The sequence below is a fragment of the Choloepus didactylus genome, chromosome 19 (genome assembly GCF_015220235.1).
Source record: "Choloepus didactylus isolate mChoDid1 chromosome 19, mChoDid1.pri, whole genome shotgun sequence".
Taxonomy (NCBI): Eukaryota; Metazoa; Chordata; class Mammalia; order Pilosa; family Megalonychidae; genus Choloepus; species Choloepus didactylus.
Window position 1 is genome coordinate 59,832,379 of NC_051325.1, and position 23,603 is coordinate 59,855,981.

The 23,603-nt window shown below is 41.6% G+C and overlaps 1 protein-coding gene across 2 annotated transcripts; it reads left to right on the top strand.

Moving 5' to 3' along the window:
• Positions 1–499: 499 nt before the first annotated feature.
• RAE1 (ribonucleic acid export 1) lies at positions 500–23,027 on the top strand. Of its 2 annotated transcripts, none has more exons than XM_037812009.1 (12): positions 500–674; positions 3,365–3,461; positions 4,047–4,151; positions 5,735–5,827; positions 11,224–11,310; positions 12,295–12,381; positions 12,477–12,548; positions 16,890–16,997; positions 20,000–20,106; positions 20,191–20,266; positions 20,829–21,023; positions 21,871–23,027. In XM_037812009.1, the coding sequence occupies exons 2-12, from the start codon at positions 3,372–3,374 to the stop codon at positions 21,955–21,957; spliced, it is 1,107 nt and encodes a 368-aa protein (XP_037667937.1). In that variant the 5' UTR covers positions 500–674; positions 3,365–3,371; the 3' UTR covers positions 21,958–23,027. The 2 variants fall into 2 exon arrangements, with proteins under 2 accessions (XP_037667937.1, XP_037667938.1); XM_037812010.1 differs by lacking the exon at positions 500–674 and adding an exon at positions 4,797–4,977 and having other exon boundaries at positions 3,426–3,461.
• The last annotated feature ends 576 nt before the right edge of the window (positions 23,028–23,603 follow it).

The window sequence follows — 23,603 nt, forward strand, 5'->3', positions numbered from 1 at the left end:
TAGCAAGTCTTTCACTTTTGCTATTTCACTGGAACCTAATCAAGAACAACTCTGGAAACGGGGCATCCTCAGGAAACTGAGGCCCAGGAAGCCCAGGGATGGCCCAGGATTTCCCGGTTGGCCAAGAGGGAGACCACGCGGGAACTTCGCGGCACTGTAGGCAGAGATTAAATTAGCTTATCTCAGGGTTAAATGGCCTTGGACTTGAATTGGCAGCAATTCGAATTTTTCTAGGCTTTTAAAGACGATAATTAATTCACAAGCGAAAACAGCTAACTACCCTCAAGCAGGGCCAACTGCGATTTTATAAAAGCAGTGGCTTAGCAACCTGAGGTCGGGTTCCCCAACTTTCGGCCAATCCAGAAACAGCTGGCACGAGGATTTCCTCTCTGCATCAATAGCGATTTTACGCATGTGCAAACTCCTCGCGGGAGGAGGAAGCATTTTCTTCCTTGACCGCCTTCCGGACGACACAGGAAGTAGCTCCGGGACGCATGCGCGTTGGCCCTGTGGGAAGTGGGGCAGTTTCTACCGCCGGCGCGAGTCTATCCTGGGCTTACCGCACCCTTGGTCGCGTCGCTTCACCCTCGCCTCCTCCGCGCCAAAGCAGGGTTGCAGGCTCCCCGGTCCTTCCCGCCCTCCACCACCTGCTCCCGTCGCGGCTAGACTCTCAGGTAGGCCCCGGGCCGCCTGCCCTCGTTACCCGGCCCCATGGCGTCGGTGGAGGCCGGGTCCCCCCTGCGGAGCGCGGCTAGGAGCGAGATGCCGGGGGACGAGCCGGGCTTCACTGGCGACACCCGGAAGGGACGTCAGAGCTGGAAGGGGCTTTAGGAGCCACCTTGGATCTAACTTCGTTTTTCTCGTGGGGAAACCGAGGTCCCGGGAAGGGTCACGCGGAGCGTTCATGGCAGCGTCCTCTGCCTGAAAAGCCTTTCCCCGCCGCACGACTGGCTTCTCGCCCGCCACAGGTCACTTCCTCGGAAAGGCTTTGCTTGACCGTCCTTCTAGGGAGAAACAAAGAAACGAGCTTAGTTTCAGGCACTTATCAGTACTACGAAGTAAATTCAGCAGGTTAACGTGGGAGAGACTGCATAATTTCCTTCGTAGCACTGATAACTACTTGAAACTCAGTTTGTTTTTCTTTTCTCCGGAAGAAATTTTTCAGTTTTTTTTTTTTAACAAGTATATTAAATACTAGACACCATGGGCCGGGCACTGTGCTGAGGCACCCAGTGTACAGTGGGGAAGAATCCTGACCTTTTGGAACTGGCATTCTCCTGGGGAAGAGATTGTAAACAAGTAAAGAAATTCCAGATCGTGGCAAATGATGTGAAGAAAATGGGGATGGTGGGAGGGCTTAGGTATAGTTAGATTAGGAAGGCAGGGAAGCCTCTGAGGAATTGACTTTAAAAAAATACATTTAGCAGCCTTATTGAAGTATAATTTACATAAAATAAAACTCACTCGTTTATAGTATACTTTTAGCGAGCTTGGGAAGTTTGTATAACAGTTGTGTAATTTTCACCACATTTCAGTTTTAGAAATATTCCATCACCCCCAAACAGTTCTGAGGAAGCAACTGTTGAGCTGGGATGGAGTGGGGGCATCCCAAGCTGAAGGAACAGCCAGTAGGAATGTTCCAAGGCAGGGATGAGCTTGCTGTGAAAGGAAACCAGTGCACCAGCGTGGCTGGAGTGTGGTGAGGAGGGGAGAGTGAAAGGAGATTAGTCAGATAGAAGTGTTCTCTGAACTTCTTGAGGGTTCCCAGTGCCCAGCATAATATTTGATCCATTAGGTGGAATTAATACTTGAAAAACTTTTTGCTTGCAAGTCATGTATCCTTCTACTTTTATTCCTGATGACAGAAATATTCTTTCCCAGCTGGATGGTTGAAGAGAGGAATGGAATGGAAGTAACCATTTATTAAGAATCTGTTTTTCAGTCACTGTGTGTGTGAGAGACTTCACTCAGTTCGTATACAGTTCACCTAACTCGGTGAGGGGGATGCTAGTGTCTATTTTTTGGATGAAAAAAGCAAGGCTAAATACCTTGCCCAAGCCTAATAGCTAGTTCTTGGATTCTTATTGCAGAAGTCATGTCATTTCTTTGTTTGTTCATACAGTTAACTGTGTGTTAAGTACATCTATAACATTTGAGGGCAGAGGAGTGGTCAGCAAGCACCATGTCCTCTCCCAAAGTCACTTATGAGATATTAATATGCTCACGGATGTTGCTCTGACCTAGTATGTCTGCACTTGCTATTTTTCATGAAGTTCTGAGGAAACTCACATGCCTTCCCAAGAGTTTTGCAGTTTCTCCATTCTGGATTAGATGCCAGCCTTGTTAACAGATATGTCACTCAGTTGTTAGGCTCCTTTTGGAGAGGTGACTGGCATGATGGACTTCAGGGTGTAAAACTTTGCTAACCAGTAACAGATTTGAAAGGGTGGCATCAATTATGTGAGTCATCAGAGAGTTATGATACATAGATGTACTCCTTGGAAGGAAGAAAGAAGGGAAAGGCATTTATTCCACCTACTGTGTGCCAGATGCTGTGTGCTTGCTACGTAGATGATCCAATTTCATCCTCAGAGCAACCCTAGGAAAGGTGTTATTATTCTTTGTGTTTGCAGAGCTGGAAAAATGAGGCATAGTGATATTAGGGATCCAGCATCCCAGCCTGATGAGCCCATTAGACTGTGGCACCAGGAAAAAAATTGGGGGGTAGATTCTGGCTAAGTAAGTGTACCAAAACATTATTGCCATGCCAGACCTTTTGGTACTCAAGGAGACCAAAATGGATTACTTTAAACTCCTCTACAAAGAGATTGTTGACTGGCTGCCAGGACTGGTTGCTTTTCTAAGTAACTTCTTGCGGAGATATTAACCTGAAGCAGCGTGTACAAATCAGTAAGAAGAAAATGAATTCTCACTGAGTGGGAACCTCAAAGTTTCTGTCTTGTTTACTGCTATAGTCCTGGTGCTCAACTCAGTTTCTATAACTATTTTTAAAATGAGTATATTTATTTTCTAGCTAGTGCCTTAGTATATTGTTATTGCTTCATTAATTACGACAAGTCATACTAATCTAATGTACATACTAAGGGGAAACTAGTTGTGAAGTATATGAGAACGCTCTTATTTTCACAGTTTTTCTGTAAATCAAAAACTACTCTAAAAATTAACAGTTTACTTAAAAATACTCTCCTTATCACATAAATATTTAAATCCCTTCTGTAGAGAGAAATCTGACACGGAGCCATTTAGAGCCTTTGTTTCCCTTTTGTCATCCAATTATCTTTATATTGTTTCTCGGGTACTTATAAGGAAGGACCTGTTTTTAACATTTTCCGTTATTTTTTAGGACCAAAATGAGTCTGTTTGGAACAACTTCGGGTTTTGGAACTGGCGGCACCAGCATGTTTGGCAGCACAACCACAGACAATCACAACCCTATGAAGGTACCACATAAAGCTTTCCAGGGTTTGTAGGAAGAGTGCAGGTCAGGGTTTCCCACATCATTTGCAACTGGAGAAACCAAGGTGGCTTGGCAGCCTCATTTTGGGAGTGAAAGCTCTGAAACTTTTCTAACACAGTTTTCTCAAACTTTGGAGCACAGAAACTGTATATCCCCTTGGACTAGTGTTCTTCCTTGCGTGATCACCATAATAACCTGAGGTTCTTGTTAAAATTTCAGATTCCCAGAGCCTCGCCCACAACTATTGAGTCAGAATTTCTATGGGAGGGGCCCCAAGTGATCACTATCATCAGTCTCTGGGGCAAGAGTGAACTGTTGGCACACCGTTTGGAAAACGTGGGCATTTCACTTAAGTGCTTCCTCTAGTCCCTTCTATGCAAGTGCTCTCATTGGCTTCTTTATTACTTCCCTTTTTGATCAAAGTAAGGGAAGGCTAATTCAGTTAGTTCTTGAGTGCAAGAAAAGTCCACCCTAAGGTGTTCACTAGGGAAGAAAGCAATTTTGAATTAAATTGTGAGAATGCATAGATTTTAGCATTTATTTTCTGTCCACCTCCCTTTCCTCCCAGGATATCGAAGTGACATCTTCTCCAGATGATAGCATTGGTTGTCTGTCTTTTAGCCCACCCACCTTGCCTGGGAACTTTCTCATTGCAGGATCATGGGCTAACGATGTAAGTGCTCTTTGCCTGTTATATAAATGGTCTCTCATTGTATGGGCAAGGTTAGCTTGCTTTCTAGCCCCATTCTTTCCCAAATGAATGAAGCAGAGTTAAGACTTATTCACAGCCTTTCTAAAGGAATCAATTTAGAGGCTGTGAAACCTTTTGAGTGACAGAAATCACTTGTTCTTACTCTAATTTTTGTTAGGAAAGCACTGTCGCCTACATTGCTCAAAAATTCCTACTGTAGTTCAGTATCTTGAGACATTTTCCCGAATCAAATGTAATATTCATTGAGAATGAATATTATCCATGACAATGTACAAGTAGCTAGTTAAAGTAAACTAACTCAAATTATTCAACATCACCTAGTAATCAGATAAATGCAAATTTAAATGATAGACCTTTTTTCTACCAACTGAACAAAAATAAAAGGTTTAAAAGAATAAAACTAAGTGCTGGCAAGGATAAGCACTGTTGATATGTAAATTTGTGCCAATATTAATCAGAAACCCTTAAGTTTATATCCTTTGTCTAATTGATTCCTCTTCTGGGATTTGAGGAAGAAATCAGATAGTGCCCTGTATATACATTATCTGATTTTGCTCTTTACAATAGCTCAACTAGTATAAACTTACTGTATCTCCCGTTTTACAGATCAGAATGCTGACAAGTAAAATAACTGGCCCGAAGCCACATATCAAAGCTAGGATCCAGGATCCATGTTCCCAGCTGCTACCTGATGGTGCCGTTCATAAACAGTGTTTATTACTGGTTTAAGTCGTGCCAGTGAAAATTTTGAACAAATTGTAATATCCAGTAATAGTGATAACTTATGGTATGCGCATATGATGAAATGCCATTTTACAAGGTTTTGGAAATGATTTTCAAACTGTGGCCCACAGCAGGGAGGCATGGGGCAGTGAGAATGGGCAGTCAGGGTTGAGCAGGTTTGCCTCTTACATGTAGTTCCTGAATCGATGTTTAAGAACAACCGTGTTAGAAGACCGTTTCATGACAAATAGGCTAATGATGCAAGTGAGAAAAGTTGTAGTTACAAGACTGAAGATACCTTGTAATCTAGTTTTTTCAAGAAATTTGTATGTGCATAGAAAGATTAAAAGTAAACTGAACTTTTAATAGTGATTGTGGTGGGATTAAGGGTGACTTTTATAATCTTGTTTTATTTACAAAATCTCAAAATGCATTACCTTTATAATCAGGAAAAATTATATGAAATTATGTAAAAAATCAGAGTAAAGTATTCAGAGAAGAACAGTTAGTTTCCACTTCGATCTTGGTTCTCTGAATGGCACTAGGTAAGTGATATACTTCTGTAGAAGATATAGATATGATGAGAAACTTACCTGCAGTTTTAGGTATAAACAATAGAAATTGTGTATTTTAATAGTTTAGAGATAGGAAAAGTAAAATAGTTGTTTGCATATACTTCTCACTTGTTTCATTCTTAAAATTAGATAATTAGGTTAGGGGAAGTCCATGTATGTTTAAATTGTATCTTAGTTATTAGGTGTTAAATGCATGTAATATATCAAAAATTGATTTGCTTGCATTAATTTGTCTTATTACCATAGGTTCGCTGTTGGGAAGTTCAAGACAGTGGACAGACTATTCCAAAAGCCCAGCAGATGCACACGGGACCTGTCCTGGATGTCTGCTGGAGTGATGTAGGTTTCGTTCAATGTTAAATCTTTTCTTCTACTTAGAGTTTGGTGTATTTCAGATTATTTTAAAAACCTGAAACACAGATAGCATGTGTGTATACATGTGGTAGTAATTTTAAGTTTCTGAATGTGAACTTAGTAATTTGTTGATATTCTTAATGTGGTCTGTTGATGTTAGCTTTAATTAGATACTCTCTCTGAAAGCATGTAATTCTAAGAGCTTTTCTTGCGTAAAATCCATGTATTTTTTTCTGGCTTTCTTCACTGATTGGGTAACGGATAAGAATTATAAAGTTTCTTATCATGTATGGTAACTGATATAGGAATTCTGTTGCTCAAATATTATTGAGCAGCTGTTGAGACTAACCTACCTCCTGTCTTCAAGTCATGTTCCATCTAGTGTTGGGATCAAACATGTTTGGGAATAAAGTTTCTTATACAGTGAACTAAGTTCTGAAGGAGGCAAGATAAACTGGTGATGGGTGGGAGAGAACACAGAAAGCAACTACAGATTTTGAGAAAGGTGCCATAAATGCTCTATGGAAGAGGTGAGAATTGAGCTTTTAAATCTTTAAAAAGGAAAAGTGAGCCATGTCTGCAGCTTTTAAGCATTATCTCATCCAAGCCAGGCCTAGGTTCAGATTTTGGTTCCATCACCTCTAGCTTTTTGACTTTGCCAACTAATCTCTGAGTGTGTTTCTGCATTTATAAAATGAGAGCAATAATAACAGCAGATAATGTCACTTAATTCTGCAAATAACAGAATCTTGTGCTAACATTGGGAGTAGAGTGGAGCTCAAAGTGGGCAAACCCCTTGCTCTTGGAACTTGTGATCTTTTAGGAAGGAACAAATATAAAAAGAATGGGAATTTCCAGGAGCGGGAATTTCTGAGAGCTAGATTAAATGAATCTTTGTGAGGTGACTGGCAGGGTGCTTCTCACAAGGTGATTAAGGAACTTGCCTAAGGGATATAGCAACAAGTACGTAAGGTACGCCTAGTTCCACACCAGAGCTTCTTGACCCAGGAACCCATGCACTCAGGCTGCCTCCCTCATGGAACCTTCCAGGAAGAGTATCAGTTAGCCTGGGAGGAGAAGGGGCATTCTGGGAGGGGAAACTACATAGGTAAAGGCACAGGGGCATGAAAGAGCCAAGGTTGAGGCATAGAAGCCAGACTTGGGAAGGTGATTCTCAGGTGGCCTGAGGACGTCTCTCTGCCCTGGCTGATCCTCTGTGCCTGTGTACGTCTCCTGGGACCTGGCATGCACTGCTCTCTAGTGCTGATACAGAGCAGACCCTTCACCTGGGCACACGAAGGATAAGTGGGAGGATTGGCATTTTATGGGATTAGGAGGCTGGATCAGTGTTTCTACTCAGCCTCAAGGCAGCCCCATGCCATACAGTCGTGTCTGTCCTTTGCTGTGTTTCTAAGGATTTTTAGAATTATCTTCATATCTTAATTAATGGAGTGAGAAGAGCAGGTTTTGTCTCTTTTCTGATGGAGAACTGGTGACCTCAAACAGGACAGAATTTTTGCTAGGGAGGATGGTGGTAAATCTTTGTGCTGTGCAACCAGAAATGAAATAGCATTGGCCAGGGGCCTGCAAAACTATGGCCCACAGAACAAATCTGGCCATTGCCTGTTTTGTAATAAAGTTTTATTGTAGCACAGCCAGACTCACTCATGTATATAATGTGTATGGCTGCTTTTGAGCTACGGTGATGGAGTTGAGTAGTTGCAACAGAGACGTTTTGTTTTGTTTTGTTTTGTTTTTTTATTAAATTCAGTTTAATTGAAATACATTCACACACCATACAATCATCCATGATATACAATCCACTGTCCACAGTATGATAACATAGTTATGCGTTCATCACCACAATCTATCTCTGAACGTTTTCCTTACATCAGAAAGAACCAGAACAAGAATAAAAAATTAAAGTGAAAAAAGAACACCCAAATCATCCCCCCATCCCACCCCATTTGTCCTTTAGTTTTTATCCCCATTCCTCCACTCATCCATACACTAGATAAAGGGGGTGTGATCCACAAGGTCTTCACAATCACACTGTCACCCCTTGTAATCTACATTATTATATAATTGTCTTCAGGAGTCCAGACTGCTGGGTTGGAGTTTGGTAGTTTCAGGTATTTACTTCTAGCTATTCCAATACATTAAAGCCTAAGAGGTGTTATCTATATAGTGCATAAGAATGTCCACCAGAGTGACCTCTCGACTCCATTTGGAATCTCTCAGCCACTGAAACCATTTCGTCTCATTTTGCATCCCCCTTTTGGTCAAGAAGATACTCTCAGTCCGACAATGCCGGGTCCACATTCATCCCCAGGAGTCATACTCTGCATTGCCAGGGAGATTTACACCCCTGGGAGTCGGGTCCCACGTAGCGGGGAGGGCAGTGAGTTCACCTGTCGAGATGGCTCAGTTAGAGAGAGAGAGGGCCACATCTGAGCAACAAAGAGGTACTCAGGGGGAGACTCTTAGGCACCATTACATACAACTTTAGACTCTCCTTTGTGGTAATGAGCTTCATAAGGGCAAGTCCCTTGCTCGAGGGCTCAGCACATCAAACCGCCAGTCCCAATGTTTGTGACAACATCAACACCAGCCCAGGTGAGGATGTCCAACACATCCGCACCTTCCCCCAGATCCTTGGGGCTGGGGAGGGAGAGGCTGTAAATATGTTTTTTATTATCTGCCCAAATTACTCTAGGATGTGTCACTATTTCACTCCAGCCTATACTAACTTACCGTATCTCACTTCCTATTCAAAGTTCCATGCAATTGTGTTTGAACAAATCGACTGTAGAGTTGTACCGTTTAGAAAATTTAGATCCTGTACCAAATAGATATCTACTCCCTTGGTCTCGTATGAAAATTGAAGTTTTAAAACACAATCAGTTTCAACCTTTATCCTTTGGCCTGGCTTGCCCTGGTCTTAACCAGACCTGCTTCATTCATATCACTAATTGAAGTCTGGGCTCTTTTTCAGCTTTTTTTTTTTTTTTTTGACAGTGGCTGTATGCACTAATACTGACATTCATATCTGCCGAGCTCTAGCTCTGAGTTTCAGGTGTCTCAGAGATATACGTTGTTCCAGAGACCAATCAGGTTATATGCTAGGGGATCAGCATCTCAAAGTTTAGAGACAGGCCTTACAATTCGAGGATAGAGTTAACTGCTGTAAGAGCTTACAATCTAGGGACTATTACAATTATTGTGTCCACGTTAGGCTATGTTCTAAGATTCAATTCTGAGTTTACACATTGTAGTTAGTCCATATTGGTGAGGCATCATCCCTCTCACCATGTTTTCTCCAACACTTTTACTCCTATATATATATTTTCCTACAATTTTATAGAATTATATTCACATACCATACATTTATCCACAGTGTACAATCAGTTGTTCATGGTATCATCATAAAGTTGTACATTTATCACCACAATCAGCACTTTGAACATACTGATTACTACAAGAAAAATTGTTTTTGTTTTTTTTTTTAGCAATAAGAAAAAATGATAAAAAGAAAAATAACATGTCATACAATACAATATACTACTAAGGACAGCAAATAACACCACTACCAAGAATCCCATATTACTCCCCTATATCCCCCTCTCATATACATTTAGCATTGGCATATTGCCTTTGTTACATTTAATGGAGGTATATTACAATGTTCCTGTTGACCATAGACTCCAGTTTGCTTTGATTATGTTTTTCCTGAATACCATCCCTTTTTCAAATTTCTACATGGTTGACATTCATTTGCTTTCCCACATGCAAAAACATTTTTATATTTGTATATTTAGTAACAGTCATTGGCCACTCCAGTTTTTGCCACGTTATACAGTCCCAGTCTTTATCATCTATCTTTACTTCTGGTGTCATACATTCTCTTATCCCACCTCTTTCAGCTTGACTCACAGACATCTTTGTTCAGTGTACTTACAATACCGTGCTACCATCACACAGTATTATGCTATCTATTTCTGGATCTATGCAATCAATCCTAAACATTCTGTAGTCCTTCAGCATCAAATGGCTGATCTCTGCCCTCTTTCTATCTCCTGGTCGCCTGTGTTGTCAGCTTTTAACTCCCAAAGTTTGTTCATTGATGTCTGTTCATATTAGTGAGACCATACAGAATCTGTCCTTTTGTTTCTGGCTAACTTCACTCAACATAATGTCCTCAAGGTTCATCCACATTATTACATGATCCGTGTCTTTGTTCTGTCTTACAACTGCATAATATTCCATCATGTGTATATACCACAGTTTGTTTATCCACTCGTCCTTTGATGGACATTTGGGCTGTTTCCATCTCTTGGCAATTGTGAATAATGCTGCAATAAACATCGGTTTACAAATGCCTGTTTGTGTCTTAAGTTTCAGTTCCTCTGAGTATATACCCAGCAATGGAATAGATGGGTCATATGGCAAATCTATATTTAGCTTCCTGAGGAACCTCCATACTGTCTTCCACAGTGGTTGCACCATTCTACATTCCCACGAACAATGAATAAGTGTGCCTCTTTCTCCACATCCTCTCCAGCACTTGTCATTTTCTGCAACAGAGACTTTTTGACTTGCAAAGCCTGAAGTATTTTCTCACTGGCCCTTAAAAAAAAAGAGTTTGCCAATCTCTGGTCTAGACTTTCAACTCACTACTTTATTTTTAACTAGCTTACACTCCTTCATATTTGATTGGCCTATTTTTATGAATTCTATATGTGAATATTTTTAAGACTATTACATGCCTGCTAGTTTTTTAAGCTAGAGGTTAGACAGGACCAATGATTATTGTAAATTAGTTTTCTTGCATGGACTTTGGAATGCTGTTAAATATAACCCGAACAAAAGACATACATATATACATATATGCCTGTGTCTCTATAGGGAGAGTAAGTAAATGTAGCATAATGTTTATTATTGGTGAGTCTAGGTGAAGAGTTTATGGATATTCATTGTATTATTTTGCAACTTTTCTGTAAGTTTGAAATTTACCAAAATCAAACTTTTTAAAAAAATTTAGTGATACACCTAGATAAGTGATATGAAAGACTATCCCTATAACTCCATGGGGCCCATGGTTGCCTCTGAGAGGAAAACTAAGCTCAGAGACAGGGGGGAGACTTAATTTGAATTTTTTTATCCTGTTCATGTATTATCTCTTTGGAAAATAAATCATAAATCAAAATCAGTGTTTTGCATATGACACTTTAGTTTGCAATACATTGGCCCCCAAATAATTATAAAATTAAAAATTGCAAAACAAACACCTGCCTCAATGATGTTCAACCTAATACCTAAATGTGCATATAGGGATTTTATTTTTCTTACAGTGCCAAATTTTCTCCCCCATTTTATTTTAGGATGGAAGCAAAGTATTTACAGCATCATGTGATAAAACTGCCAAAATGTGGGACCTCAACAGTAATCAGGCAATACAGATTGCACAGGTAATAAAAACCTACCCTTTGCAAAAATACTGGGCAAGGCTAGTATCCAGAGTTGTGGTAATTCTTTAATTTTAATTATAATAATTCTCTATTCTGAAAAAAAAAATGTAGTTTGTACCAAATTAGACCGAGTATACCAGAAGCCTCTTGAACACAAGAATAACACTATTTTATAACCATTCTTGTTATTACTGGTATTTCACAGATTGTTCTATGATAAGTCTTCCTATGTGTATAGAATAGGATTCTTTTGAAGATGGTGTCAAAAGGAGTAATGACCTTAAAATCTATAAAAGACAAATATTGTAGGTAGTCCTCATCATTCATACATTTGACATTCTAACATCCATCTGGCTTGCCTTTTACCAACTGCATTTGTCCATTCATTCATTCAACAAATACTTGTTAAATGCCTGTTATATGCCAGTCACTGTTATTAGGGGCTAGATGCTTCCATGCTCCAGTCTTCTCAGGGACGGCAGACAGACAGATTTTTGGTGAAGAGTGCTGAGAAAGGAGGTCCACTGAGATAAGAGAACATAGAACTGGAGGGTCTGCCCTGGTCATAGGGATTCAGGAAAAGCCTCTTGACTCTAAAACATCTTCAGCAAGGACTTACATGCTGCGAGATCACAGTCTTGTGTGCTAGAAGCTTCGCTGTAATCTTTAATTCATGTCACCTTAGTAAAGAAAGAAAATGATGGTGGAGTTCTCTGAATATTTTCCTGGGATGGACTTATTCTCATTTTCACATACTAGTTGATTATGGTCAAAATCAAAATAAAGCTGTTAGAATGGAAGGTAAATATATGTTGTTATAGTATAGTAAATATTTTTACCATGAGGAGGAGCTAAAATGTCCTTTGGATTTTGTTTGGTATGACCTCAGTATTTAAATTAGTTCCTCCTCTGAATTTTAATATAAAGCCGTGTAGCAGATTATTCAATTTACCTTGTTCTGGTTTGGTTTTGTCTTATTGAAAGCATGATGCTCCTGTTAAAACCATCCATTGGATCAAAGCACCAAACTACAGCTGTGTGATGACTGGGAGCTGGGATAAGACTTTAAAGGTATAATACACCCATCAAGGTTGAACATTTATTTTTACACTATTTAGACTTCAGTTCTGTGTAGTGACTTACTAATTACTCTGATTTGGTTTTAGTTTTGGGACACGCGATCATCAAATCCTATGATGGTTTTGCAACTCCCCGAAAGATGTTACTGTGCCGATGTGGTAAGGAATTTCTAACATACATATATGTCCTTTTTAAAAAACCAAACATTTCTTACTTTAGGATATCTTGCAATTAGAGGATAATGTAAAAATTCCTCAAAATGTAATGATAGCTATGAGCCTCACTCATCTTAAATTGAGAGATTTCTGTAATTATACCACAATTATTAAATACTGAGTGTCAAGTTTTTTGGTCATTTGTTCTTTGAACGTAAGCTGATAGCTGCATGCCATCATTAATATGATATTTATTGTGTGGTGGTAGGAAAACTGACAATAACTTTGTGATGTGGTGCAAGGTCTTTGGGAACAATCTCTAAATGGGTAGAAATGAACTCTCTCCATCTGTTTGTTCATAAGTCTAAAAATTTTGTACCAACTCCTCCAGTAATCTTCACTTTTAGTGACTTATCTTAAGAAAATAATCAAAGATGCAAATGGTCTTTATTTTATATAAAATAGTGAAACATTGGAAGTAACCTTATAGGCCAAGAAGATGGCCAGTGAACCCTGTGGTACTCTCTCTTGATGATTATGACTAGTCTTCTGGGAAAAAGTGTATGATGTGGGCTGATGCTCACTAAACAGACACATTTTGTGTTCAGGACCACAGATGATATAGAAGCATATGAACACATGTACACACATGATAATGCTTAGGAGAGACCGTAATAAAATATACCTTAATTTTAACACTGGTTACGTTTAAGGGGATGATGGCATAGGGGATTTCTCTATTCCAAGGTGTATTTTCTAAATGTTCACATATTTTATAGTTAGTTTAAGAAACAAATCTTAAAAATATATGAATGGGGAGGATCTAAGATGGCGGCATAGAGAGGAGTGGAAGCTAAGTAGTCCCCCTGGAACAACTTTAAAAAAACAAACAGCTAGTAAATAATCCGGAATAACTGCAGGGGGACAAACATGACCGTCCACTCATCATACACTAACCTGAATTGGGAGGAATGCCCGAGATCACAGCATAAAATCTGTAAGTAAAAACTGCGGATCCAATTCGGGAGACCCCTCCCCCACAGCCCAAGCTACAAAGCCTCGTGGTGCCAGAGAGAAGCTTTTTCCCAGCTAGCGAATATAACTCAGCTGAGCTCCAACTGGGGTTTTAATTAGTGAGTGTGAACTGCTCACTACGAGGTACAAATCCTCAACAAGTAGACAGAGGCTTTGGGTGATGACCGACCTTGGAGAGCCAGAGGGTCGCCTCGGACTAGCTCTGTTCCTTTTTCGACTAAGTGGAGAAAGCCTCAGCCATTTTCAGTTCCCAGTTCTGTGCCCCAGAGAAGGGTATAGCACAGGCAGAGAGAGATCATTGAAATGCTAATGACCTCCCCCTAAGGCGTCTATCTTCTCTAAGAGGAAAGGGGTGGGGCCCAGCTCTACTACCTGCCTTTCATTCAGAACTTACACCAGTTAAGAATTATAGGCTAATCTTTGCATCAGGCTGAGAGCACCCCTGCACGGCCCGGGGCTTCCCTTGAGGGACGACATGCACTAGTGACGTAGCACAGCCTTCCCTCAGCAGAGGTCCTGGAAGATCACAGCTGAGAAAGAGGGCCTGCTTGGAAAACCCAGGGACACTACGTCAGTGCCAGTGTTTTGTGGGTCAGCGACAGAGAAAATCTGGGGCAAAACTGAAATGAAGGCTTAGACTTGCACAACAGCCTTGAATCTCCGAGAACACCTGGGAGGTTTGAATATTAAAGCTGCCCTGCCTCTCTGACCACCCAGACACACGCCCCGTGTTCAGGGCGGACAGCTCCAACAACAAACCCAAACTGAGTTCACCAACTGAACCCCACAAAAACCATCTTCCCACACACCACAGAGACAGAGTTGGGGAGAACTGACTTGAGGGGTATAGGTGACTCGCAGACGCCATCTGCTGGTTAGCTGGAGAAAGTGTACGCCACCAACTTGTATTTCTGAAAAATTAGATTGGTATTTTTTTTACAACTTGAAAGAACCCTATCAAGCAAAGCAAATGCCAAGAGGCCAAAAACAACAGAAAATCTTAAAGCATATGATAAAACCAGACGATATGGAGAACCCGATCCCAAACACCCACATCAAAATATCAGAAGAGACACAGTACTTGGCATAATTAATCAAACAATTACCATTGAGGAATGAAAACATGGCACAGGATATAAAAGACATGAAGAAGACCCTAGAAGAGCATAAAGAAGAAATTGCAAGATTAAATAAAAAAATAGAAGATCTTATGGAAATAAAAGAAATTGTTGGCCAAATTAAAAAGACTCTGGATACTCATAATACAAAATTAGAGGAAGTTGAACAACGACTCAATGTCCTAGAGGTCCACAGAACAGAAAATGAAAGAACAAAAGAAAGAATGGGGGAAAAAATAAAAAAGGATCTCAGGGATACGATAGATAAAATAAAACGTCCAAATGTAAGACTCATTGGTGTCCCAGAAGGGGAAGAGAAGGGTAAAGGTCTAGAAAGCGTATTCAAAGAAATTGTTGGGGAAAACTTCACAAACCTTCTACTCAATATGAATACACAAAGCATAAATGCCCAGCGAACTCCAAATAGAATAAATCCAAATAAACCCACTCCAAGACATATTCTGATCAGACTCTCAAATACTGAAGAGAAATAGCAAGTTCTGAAAGCAGCAAGAGAAAAGCAATTCACCACATATAAAGGAAACAACATAAAACTAAGTTGTGACTACTTAGCAGCCACTATGGAGGCGAGAAGGCAGTGGCATGACATATTTAAAACTCTGAGAGAGAAACATTTCCGACCAAGAATACTTTATCCAGCAAAACTCTCCTTCAAATTTGAGGGAGAGCTTAAATTTTTCAAAGACAAATGCTGATAGAATTTGCCAATAAAAGACCTGCCCTACTTCAGATACTAAAGTGAGCCCTACCGACAGAGAAACAAAGAAAGGAGAGAGAGATATAGAGAATTTTAACAGACAGATACAGAACCTTACATCCCAAATCACCAGGACACTCATTTTTCTCTAGTGATCACGGATCTTTCTCCCGAATGGAATATATGCTGGGACATAAAGCAAGCCTCAATAAATTAAAAACAAACAAACAAACAAAAAAAAAACAATTGAACATACTCAACACACAATCTCTGACCAGAACGGAATACAAATAGAAGTCAATAATTTTTGAATTGTAACTCCACTATTTACTTCCTACATGATAAAAAATACACAAACTCTAATGACAAATCAGTGGTTTTGAACTCAATGTAAAATATGTAATTTTTGACAAGAACTATATAAACGTGGGGGAATGGAGGAGTATAGGTACATAGTTTATGTGTCCTATTGAAATTAAGTTGGTATCAAAGAAAAACAATTGTTATGGATTTAAGAGTTTAATTTTAAGCCCCACATTAAACACAAAGAAATTATCACACAGTATGACCATAGAGATGAGAAGTAGAGTATGGGTTAAGAGAAATGGGGGAAGGGGCAATGGAAAGTTAAGAAATGAGTGTAGGGTTGCTGTTTGAGGTGTAGGGAAATTTCTAGTAATAGATGGTGGGCAGATGATAGCATTACAACATTCTAAATGTGATTAATCCCACTAATGGAAGGCTAGGGAGGGGATGGAATGGGAAAATTTAGGCTGTATATATGTTTCCACAATTGAGGGGGAAAAAAAAGACAGTCTAAATAGATGACAATTGAATGCCAAGGATGACCCCGGATGGGATCTGAGGATGGAGGACAGGAGGCTCAAAGGGACACAGTTGAGACATAAGGAAAAGGAAATATAGAATGTAAGCTTTGTATCATTGTTGAATCTCTTGTACTTAGCTGCGCTTAATGGGATTGCATAAAAGAATGTTCTTGTTCATGGGAATTGTATATGTGAATTATAGTGTATGTTCAAGGATGTGTGCAGCTAGCTCTCATATGTTCAGAAGACAGCAATAGATGATGGATGATAGAGAGGGAGTGAGGGAGAGAGGGAGGGAGGGAGGGAAAGAAATAGCGGTGTGACAACATGTTAAAGTTAGTGTATCGGGGGAGGGGTGTCAGGGAATGCTGGAGTTCTGTGTATGGGGTTTGTATTGTTTTTGCAAGTGTTCCTATAACTTTGAATTTATTTCAAAATAAAATTTAAAATATATATATATGTATAAAAATGTTCTACTTTCCATAGGATTTTTCAAGATTTTTGTGAAACATGTTGAAATTATGGATCATTAATTTTAAAAAAAATGTAGGCTTATTTTTGTAACTATAAAAGATTGATCCAACACTTTGGAATAGAGAAGACAGTCCTTCATTGAAGCATGTCGCTGCCTTCCTCCATTCTCTAGATTTACCCCATGGCAGTGGTGGCGACTGCAGAGAGGGGACTGATTGTCTACCAATTAGAGAACCAACCTTCTGAATTCAGGAGAATAGAATCTCCACTGAAACATCAGGTGGGTCAGATCAGGAAGCATGTATTTAGCACCTACTATCTGTAAGACAGTGCTTGAACGTGAAATATGATTGTACTTTCGATAGTTCTATAAATACTTTTAAAGGATACAGACAGCAAATGTTTAAGGAAGAAGTAAATACTGTCTGTCACTGGATGAGCCCAACCCATCTGTCCTCTGCAGACATCCCTCTGGGCAGCTGTATGCTCCTGAATAAATCACACACCTGGATGGACTTTTTCCCTTGTAAATTGCTCGTGTCCAAATTTAACCGTCTCTTTATCCCGCCCAGACATTTATTTGGTTTTGCTCTTCAGCTCAGTCTTCCCCTTGTCACAAGGACAGCTAGACCTTCAAACACCTAGCGTCCCTCTCCTTTAGCGCTTGTCTCAGCAGATCAGCCGCTACTTGAAGCACAGAGCCTGAAGGTTGAGAACTTCCTCATCTAACTCCTGATGAATCTAGAAGTTTGCCTGCACCTGCATCTGCCCCTGCTTCTCTCCTCCCTGTTAGATGGAGGTGGTATTCCTCTGAAGGCCAGATTTATGGAATGGACTCCATGCCCTCCTAAAGCCAGTTCTCAGGAACCTCAGGCTTTTGATCACCTCTCTTTTTCTCTGTCCTCAGTCTCTCCCTCTTAGCGTCTCTCCAGTAGCACTTAAACATGCTCTTGACCCCCATGGCCTGCCTCAGTACTACCCTGTCTCCCTCTTGCCCTTTGCAGCCTTGCGTTCTCCCCTTTCCTGTCTTGTATGAGTGCTTTTTGCTCCCACTCATTTTGCATCCTACTCCATTGGGAAGTCTGCCTCCATTACTCCACCAGAACTCTTTGGCATGGTTACCAATGGCTTCCGCATCAGTAATTGCCAAGACACTGGTCATCCCTCATTTCACTGTCACAGACTGCCATTTACCACCATTCTTACATGTTCCTAGGATGTTTTTTCCTTACTTCCCCTTATTTCCTACTTCTCTGGTTGCTCCCTCATCTTCCCAGCTGGTTCTCCGCTGAGTGCCACAGTTCCTAAGCTATCTGCCTTAGGCCCTGCTTCTCTGCCTAAGCCACATGTCATCTCCTACCCATTGTCATCGCTTCAGTCATCCCTTATGGGCCGGAAACTCAGATCTCAGGCAGGCCTCGCTTCTGTGCTCCTAACCAGGATACCAGCAACCTGAAGCTCCTTTGTGTTCCCTCAGCCCAGCAGTATCTCAGGCTGAACCCACGACCTCTCCCTTTGGATTTGCCACCCTTCCCTGCCTTATTTTTCTCACAAGTCCTTATATCCTTATCATCATCTAATATACTCTGTATTTTACTTCTTTTGTCTGGTTTGCCTACTAGTCAGTGAGAGCAGAAATTCTTGTTTGTACCTGGAGCCATCCCTGACATAACTGTTTGCTGAGTGAATGAACGATTTTCACCTGCCCACTGCCCCAGCCTGTTCCTGCCAGTGTGCTCCGCGTCTCATTAAATGGGACCTCCATCTGCTTAGTTTTCTAAGCTGGGAAGCTAGAAGTCATTCTTAATTCATCTCTCCCTCATTTTCTCCTCTCCTTATCTGACCACTCACCACCTCTAAAATGTTCTAAAATGTTTTGGAATCTGCTCATTTCTCTCCTGACTACCACAAGTCCTCTCGGCCTCCATTATCGCTCACCTGGAATGATTAAGCGTGTCCTCACTGGCATCCCTTTAGATCTTTGTCCTCCTTTACTTGTTCTCCATCTAGGGGTCAGAGGGAGCTTTCTGATAAGGCATGTCTGACCTTCCACACCCTGCTTAAAACTCTATACTGACCCCATTTCCTTCTAGAAAATTTCAAACTCCTTGATGAAGTTTCACTGCATGCGTGTCTGCACCAGCCGCCCTGGCCTTTAGGCCCTGGGGGATGCCACTAGCCTTTGCCCAGAACCACTGTGGTTGCTGTGTGGGTGACGGGCGCCCCTGGAGTTGTGCAGTTCATGGTTGTGTGTCGTGAGCTAGTCCCTGTGCTGAAGACCAGAAGTACACCCCAGGAACAGGTTGGGGAGAGAGGACCAGCCGTGGTCTCTGCCCTTTAGGAGATAGCAGGCTTTTAATTTTAAAAAGTCTGTTTTAAAGGAAAAGTGGGTGGGGGGCAGGCAGTACTGAAATAGAAATAGTGTAGATTTTTCTTTTCTACTTAGCAAACTTGTGTACACTAACGGGAGTCACAAAAGAGAAACTGCTCTTTAACCTCCATCTTGCTTCATGGTCCTGATCCTGCCCAGCTCTTCCTGAACTTCTCAAAACTGGGGCCTGCTGTAGTTGAAGGGTGATTTTCTGGGTCCAGGATGCTACAACTGAAGGTGCAAGTGATGACCCTGAAGTTGGCTTCTCCTTAGGCAGGGTGTTTCCCTCCCTAAAACTGCTCCTCTGGCCCAGAAAGTTGGTCCGTGGACTCTTTCTGTGGATTATTCTGTACAGTCCAGGAGACCGACCTTTGAGGCCCTCAGAGTTAATGCTGAATTGCCCACATTTTTCTCTGTAGCCTTTTCACAGTTTAGAATGTGGGGTCACATCCAGTGTCCTGTGTGACCCTCTGTTTCTCTGTGAAAGAGGCTGGGCAGACACTGCTTCCCTTTGCCAGTTGGGGAAGCAGAAGTGCAGGAGCATTGGGCGAGCCTGAAGGGTGCCCACCCTGTCAGGGATGGGCCCCGAGGCAGTGGGTGGGAGCAGGGGGTGCACTGCTGGGTGAAGACCTGGTCTTCCAGCATGGCAGAGGAGGAACTAGCAGCTGGAAGGCAGCAGTCTGAGGTTTATTCATATTCTCACGAGGCAGAATGCAAGTAGATACTAAAGAAGAGGAAACTGATGCTGACTGGAGGAATAGAAATGTCTTCTTTATTGAATTTGAGGAATATGTTTCTGGTTCTTAAAAACCAGGAACAGGGTCAGAATTATTTGCTGTTATCTTAGTTATGAAATCTTATATTTTACATTGTGATAATATACTCTTTTTTTTTTTTTGTTTTAACCATAGCATCGGTGTGTGGCTATTTTTAAAGACAAACAGAATAAGCCAACTGGTTTTGCCCTGGGAAGTATTGAGGGGAGAGTTGCAATCCACTACATCAACCCCCCAAATCCGTAAGTGGGACTTGACCAGCTGGTGAATTTCACTTGAGACTTTGTTTTTTAAAGGAAAACTTAGATGGGCCTTTTGTTTTACAGTGCCAAAGATAACTTTACCTTTAAGTGTCATCGATCCAACGGAACTAATACTTCAGCTCCTCAGGACATCTATGCGGTACGTTTTTAGAAACTTAGACTGAAACCTGAAAATGCTTCCAGGCACTAGACTTGGAGGTGGGTATCTGTGTAAATATGGGGTAGACTGTCTCACTGCAGAGCGGTGTGAGAGCATTTGTGTTCCTGTCTGGAGAGAAATGGCTTAGGCTGTAGGTTTCAGTTTCTGTTTTTATGACATGTTGTTATCCTTCATTCTCTGTTTCTGAAGCAAGCTTATAATGCTTTCTGAGAGTGTCTTCTGCCTCCTTTATGGGTGTTAGTAGACACCTTACACATGTTGCTAAAATGGAGAAATTGTGTTTGCTGAAAAGAAAAAGCTGTTTTCCTGAGGTACACTCCTTGGTGTTACTAGCTATACACACACTAACTTCTCTTGGCTCGTTTTCATCACGAGACACACTTAGCTCTGGGTTGGCAATCCCGTGATCCGTGGGCAGCCAGCTCTAGTGAAATGTCGGCTGGTACATCTTGTTTCCTAAGGGGAACACGAAGCCTTGGGGAAATCCAGTTTCTTCACTCCGCCTGCCTCCTCTTCTCATGGTATGTGTCCATCCTTGCAGGTAAATGGGATCGCATTTCATCCTGTTCATGGCACTCTGGCAACTGTGGGATCTGACGGTAGATTCAGTTTTTGGGACAAAGATGCCAGAACAAAACTAAAAACTTCCGAACAGTTAGATCAGCCAATATCAGCTTGCTGCTTCAATCACAATGGAAACATATTTGCCTACGCATCTAGCTATGACTGGTCAAAGGTGAGAACTGACAGTTGCACTCTGGGTGCTCTCAGGCAGCAAGCCAGGGTCTGCAGTTAGAAAGCCTGGGCCTGGAATCTCTCTCTTCTCTTTCCTCTCTGGGCATCCTTGGGCAAGTCACTTTCCCCCTCTCAAAGGAACAATCAGGGCCTTCCTGGCAGGTTTGTGAGGAGGCACTGAGGTAGCACATCTGAAGCCTTGAGATGGGAACCTGGCTCACGGCAGGTGCTCACCACCAGCCATTCTGTTCCCTGGCAGAGAAGCAGAGGCAGGAGAGAGCAGGGCCCTTAGGGACACGGGGGTTGCTAGGAGCAGGTAAAGAGGCCTGGCCAAGGTCAAGGCTATAGGGACTGGCAGGGCCAGGTCAAGGAGCTTTCACCTGGGAGCCAATGCTTGTGTGTTTTGGGAGGGTTCGGGCTGACAGGGTCATGGCCTTTTTCGAGGTAGCACAGTATAATAATGGTTGAGAGTATGGACTCCGAGTTTGTTGTCTGTCGACCCACCCTGGGTGTTTGCTTCTCAGCTGCTGAGTTCTTCTGGAGGATGTACATTTCCATTGGACCCAGCGTTTTCGTCTCTTTCTTGCCATGCCCTCTTCCCTGTGCTCCGCAGCCACTTTCCAGACCTGTCCCTCTTCTGCCGTTGCTGCTTGGGTTTCTGATGGGGGTGGGGGGTGGGTGTACACCGCCTTCACACAGAAAAGGCTTCTCTCTCATCTTGTTTTGTTTCATCTCCCCCAGAGAGATTATGCTTTAAGCACGTAGCATAGGACTTGGCAAGTAAAGAGTGCCCGCCAAATGCCAGCTGTGGCTTCTTTTTAATAAGATCTTTGGTTTCTCTTTTTTAGGGTCATGAATTTTATAATCCCCAAAAGAAAAATTACATTTTCCTTCGTAATGCAGCTGAAGAGCTTAAACCCAGGAATAAGAAGTAATGACCTCAGACCTGCGGGCTGACCTGAGTTGTTTTCTCTCCACTTTGCCTCGCCTCTGGATGAATTTGGGTCCCTGTTTTTGGTGAGTGGTCAGCCATGGCCGCTGGAACAGTCTGTGGAGAAAACTTAAATGCATTTTCAGCAGTCAGGGACCCAGCCATCCATGGTGACGTGCCAACTCCATTCCACTGCCTGATACAGATATTTTTCTGTAACTTTAAGGAGACTGAAATTATTATAGAAGTTAGATTCATGGGGGCAAAGCCAAGTGTTTCACAGTGCTTTGTTGACAATGTTTGTATTAAAGAATATCTGGAAACATTCTGTGAGCCCCGTACTGTATTTTGTAATAAAATATTTTGAAGATTGCCTACTGATCTCCCTTTGTCCATCTCTCCCCTCCGGCCCAGTGATCTTTGAAGTGGTCGGCCCACTCAGCATCAGCATGGGATTTTAGTTTGTGATTTCAGGCACCTTCTGGGAAGTGCAGAACTCTTGCATCTTAGGAGAGAAGGAATCCTAAGCTGTAATCATTCCTACCATGTGGAAGGTTTAACAACAACTTCGGGTATTGGAGGCAGAGTTGTGGTTGTTTTGCTTTCTTCATTCCCATCTTTAACATCCCCAGTGCTTTTTGGCTCTGCTGGGCAGAATTCCTGGGGACTCCACAATGGGGATGTCCCCAGTGCTGGATGTCAGGCCTCCTGGGGGCAAGCCTCGTGGGATCAGAGTGGGCGATATCCACGTGGCCTTCAGCTGTAACCCAGCTTCCCTGCATGGGAAGGGCCCCTGACATGTGCCCCAGGAGTGGTAGTTATGGAGTGTTGCTTTTTTACTACACACAGGTTTTAAATTTCTGATGGATATCTGAAATGAAATTTAACTTAATATTTGATTTTTGAGTCTCTTGTATTTTTATCCTGTGATCCCAAATACTACTTATGCCTTGTTTGGAGGTAGTATGTAAACTTTCAATGTGCTGAGTGTAAAAATCTTGTTATTGATACATTGTAAGATGTGTTTACCTACTGATAAAAAAGCAATGAAAATAAAATTTTCTACTGGAAGAATCTGCCTGCACCTGATGGTTTAAATTCTTTGGTAATCAGATCTCAAGTTCAGACCCATGAACTCGTTGGCCGTGTCTTAACCTGAAAAATTATTTTTTTTAGAGATGCAAAAGCAGGTGCACTAGAAAAAAAAATCTCAATTTTCAAGTGAACTGTTTGCAGCTATTATTTCTCTTTATGATTCATCCCTGTGGTTTTGATTTGTACTTATGGGAAGATTATAGCAAGTAGAAAACTGCCGCGACAAGAGATTCTAGCTTGATTATCTCAGTAGCCAACTTGCATTTGAAGTGGGAATAAACTTAAGCCTTTAGTTGAGCTGTAGTTTGATTATTCTTTTTACAAGCTAGTGACTGGTCATAGTTGAAAGTGATCACCAATGATGAGTCTAAATTGTGGGCCTTTTAGACTGTTCCTTTCCAGGATCAGGGCTTGCCCCAGCGCCATGGGACAATTTTTATGATTGGCAAACTTGAAACGTTTGCCCAAGTCAAAGGTTGGACCGGCCTCCAGAAACCAGGATTGAGAGAAGGCTTGTTGCCCACTGGAAAGCAAATCCTGGTTACTGGGGCTGAG

Bases quoted from the DNA above. Each gene is read 5' to 3' on its own strand.
- RAE1 (XM_037812009.1), top strand. From the start codon at position 3,372: ATGAGTCTGTTTGGAACAACTTCGGGTTTTGGAACTGGCGGCACCAGC. The intron at 3,462-4,046 runs GTACCACATAAA...CTTTCCTCCCAG, and splicing joins ACAATCACAACCCTATGAAG to GATATCGAAGTGACATCTTC. The intron at 5,828-11,223 runs GTAGGTTTCGTT...ATTTTATTTTAG, and splicing joins TGGATGTCTGCTGGAGTGAT to GATGGAAGCAAAGTATTTAC.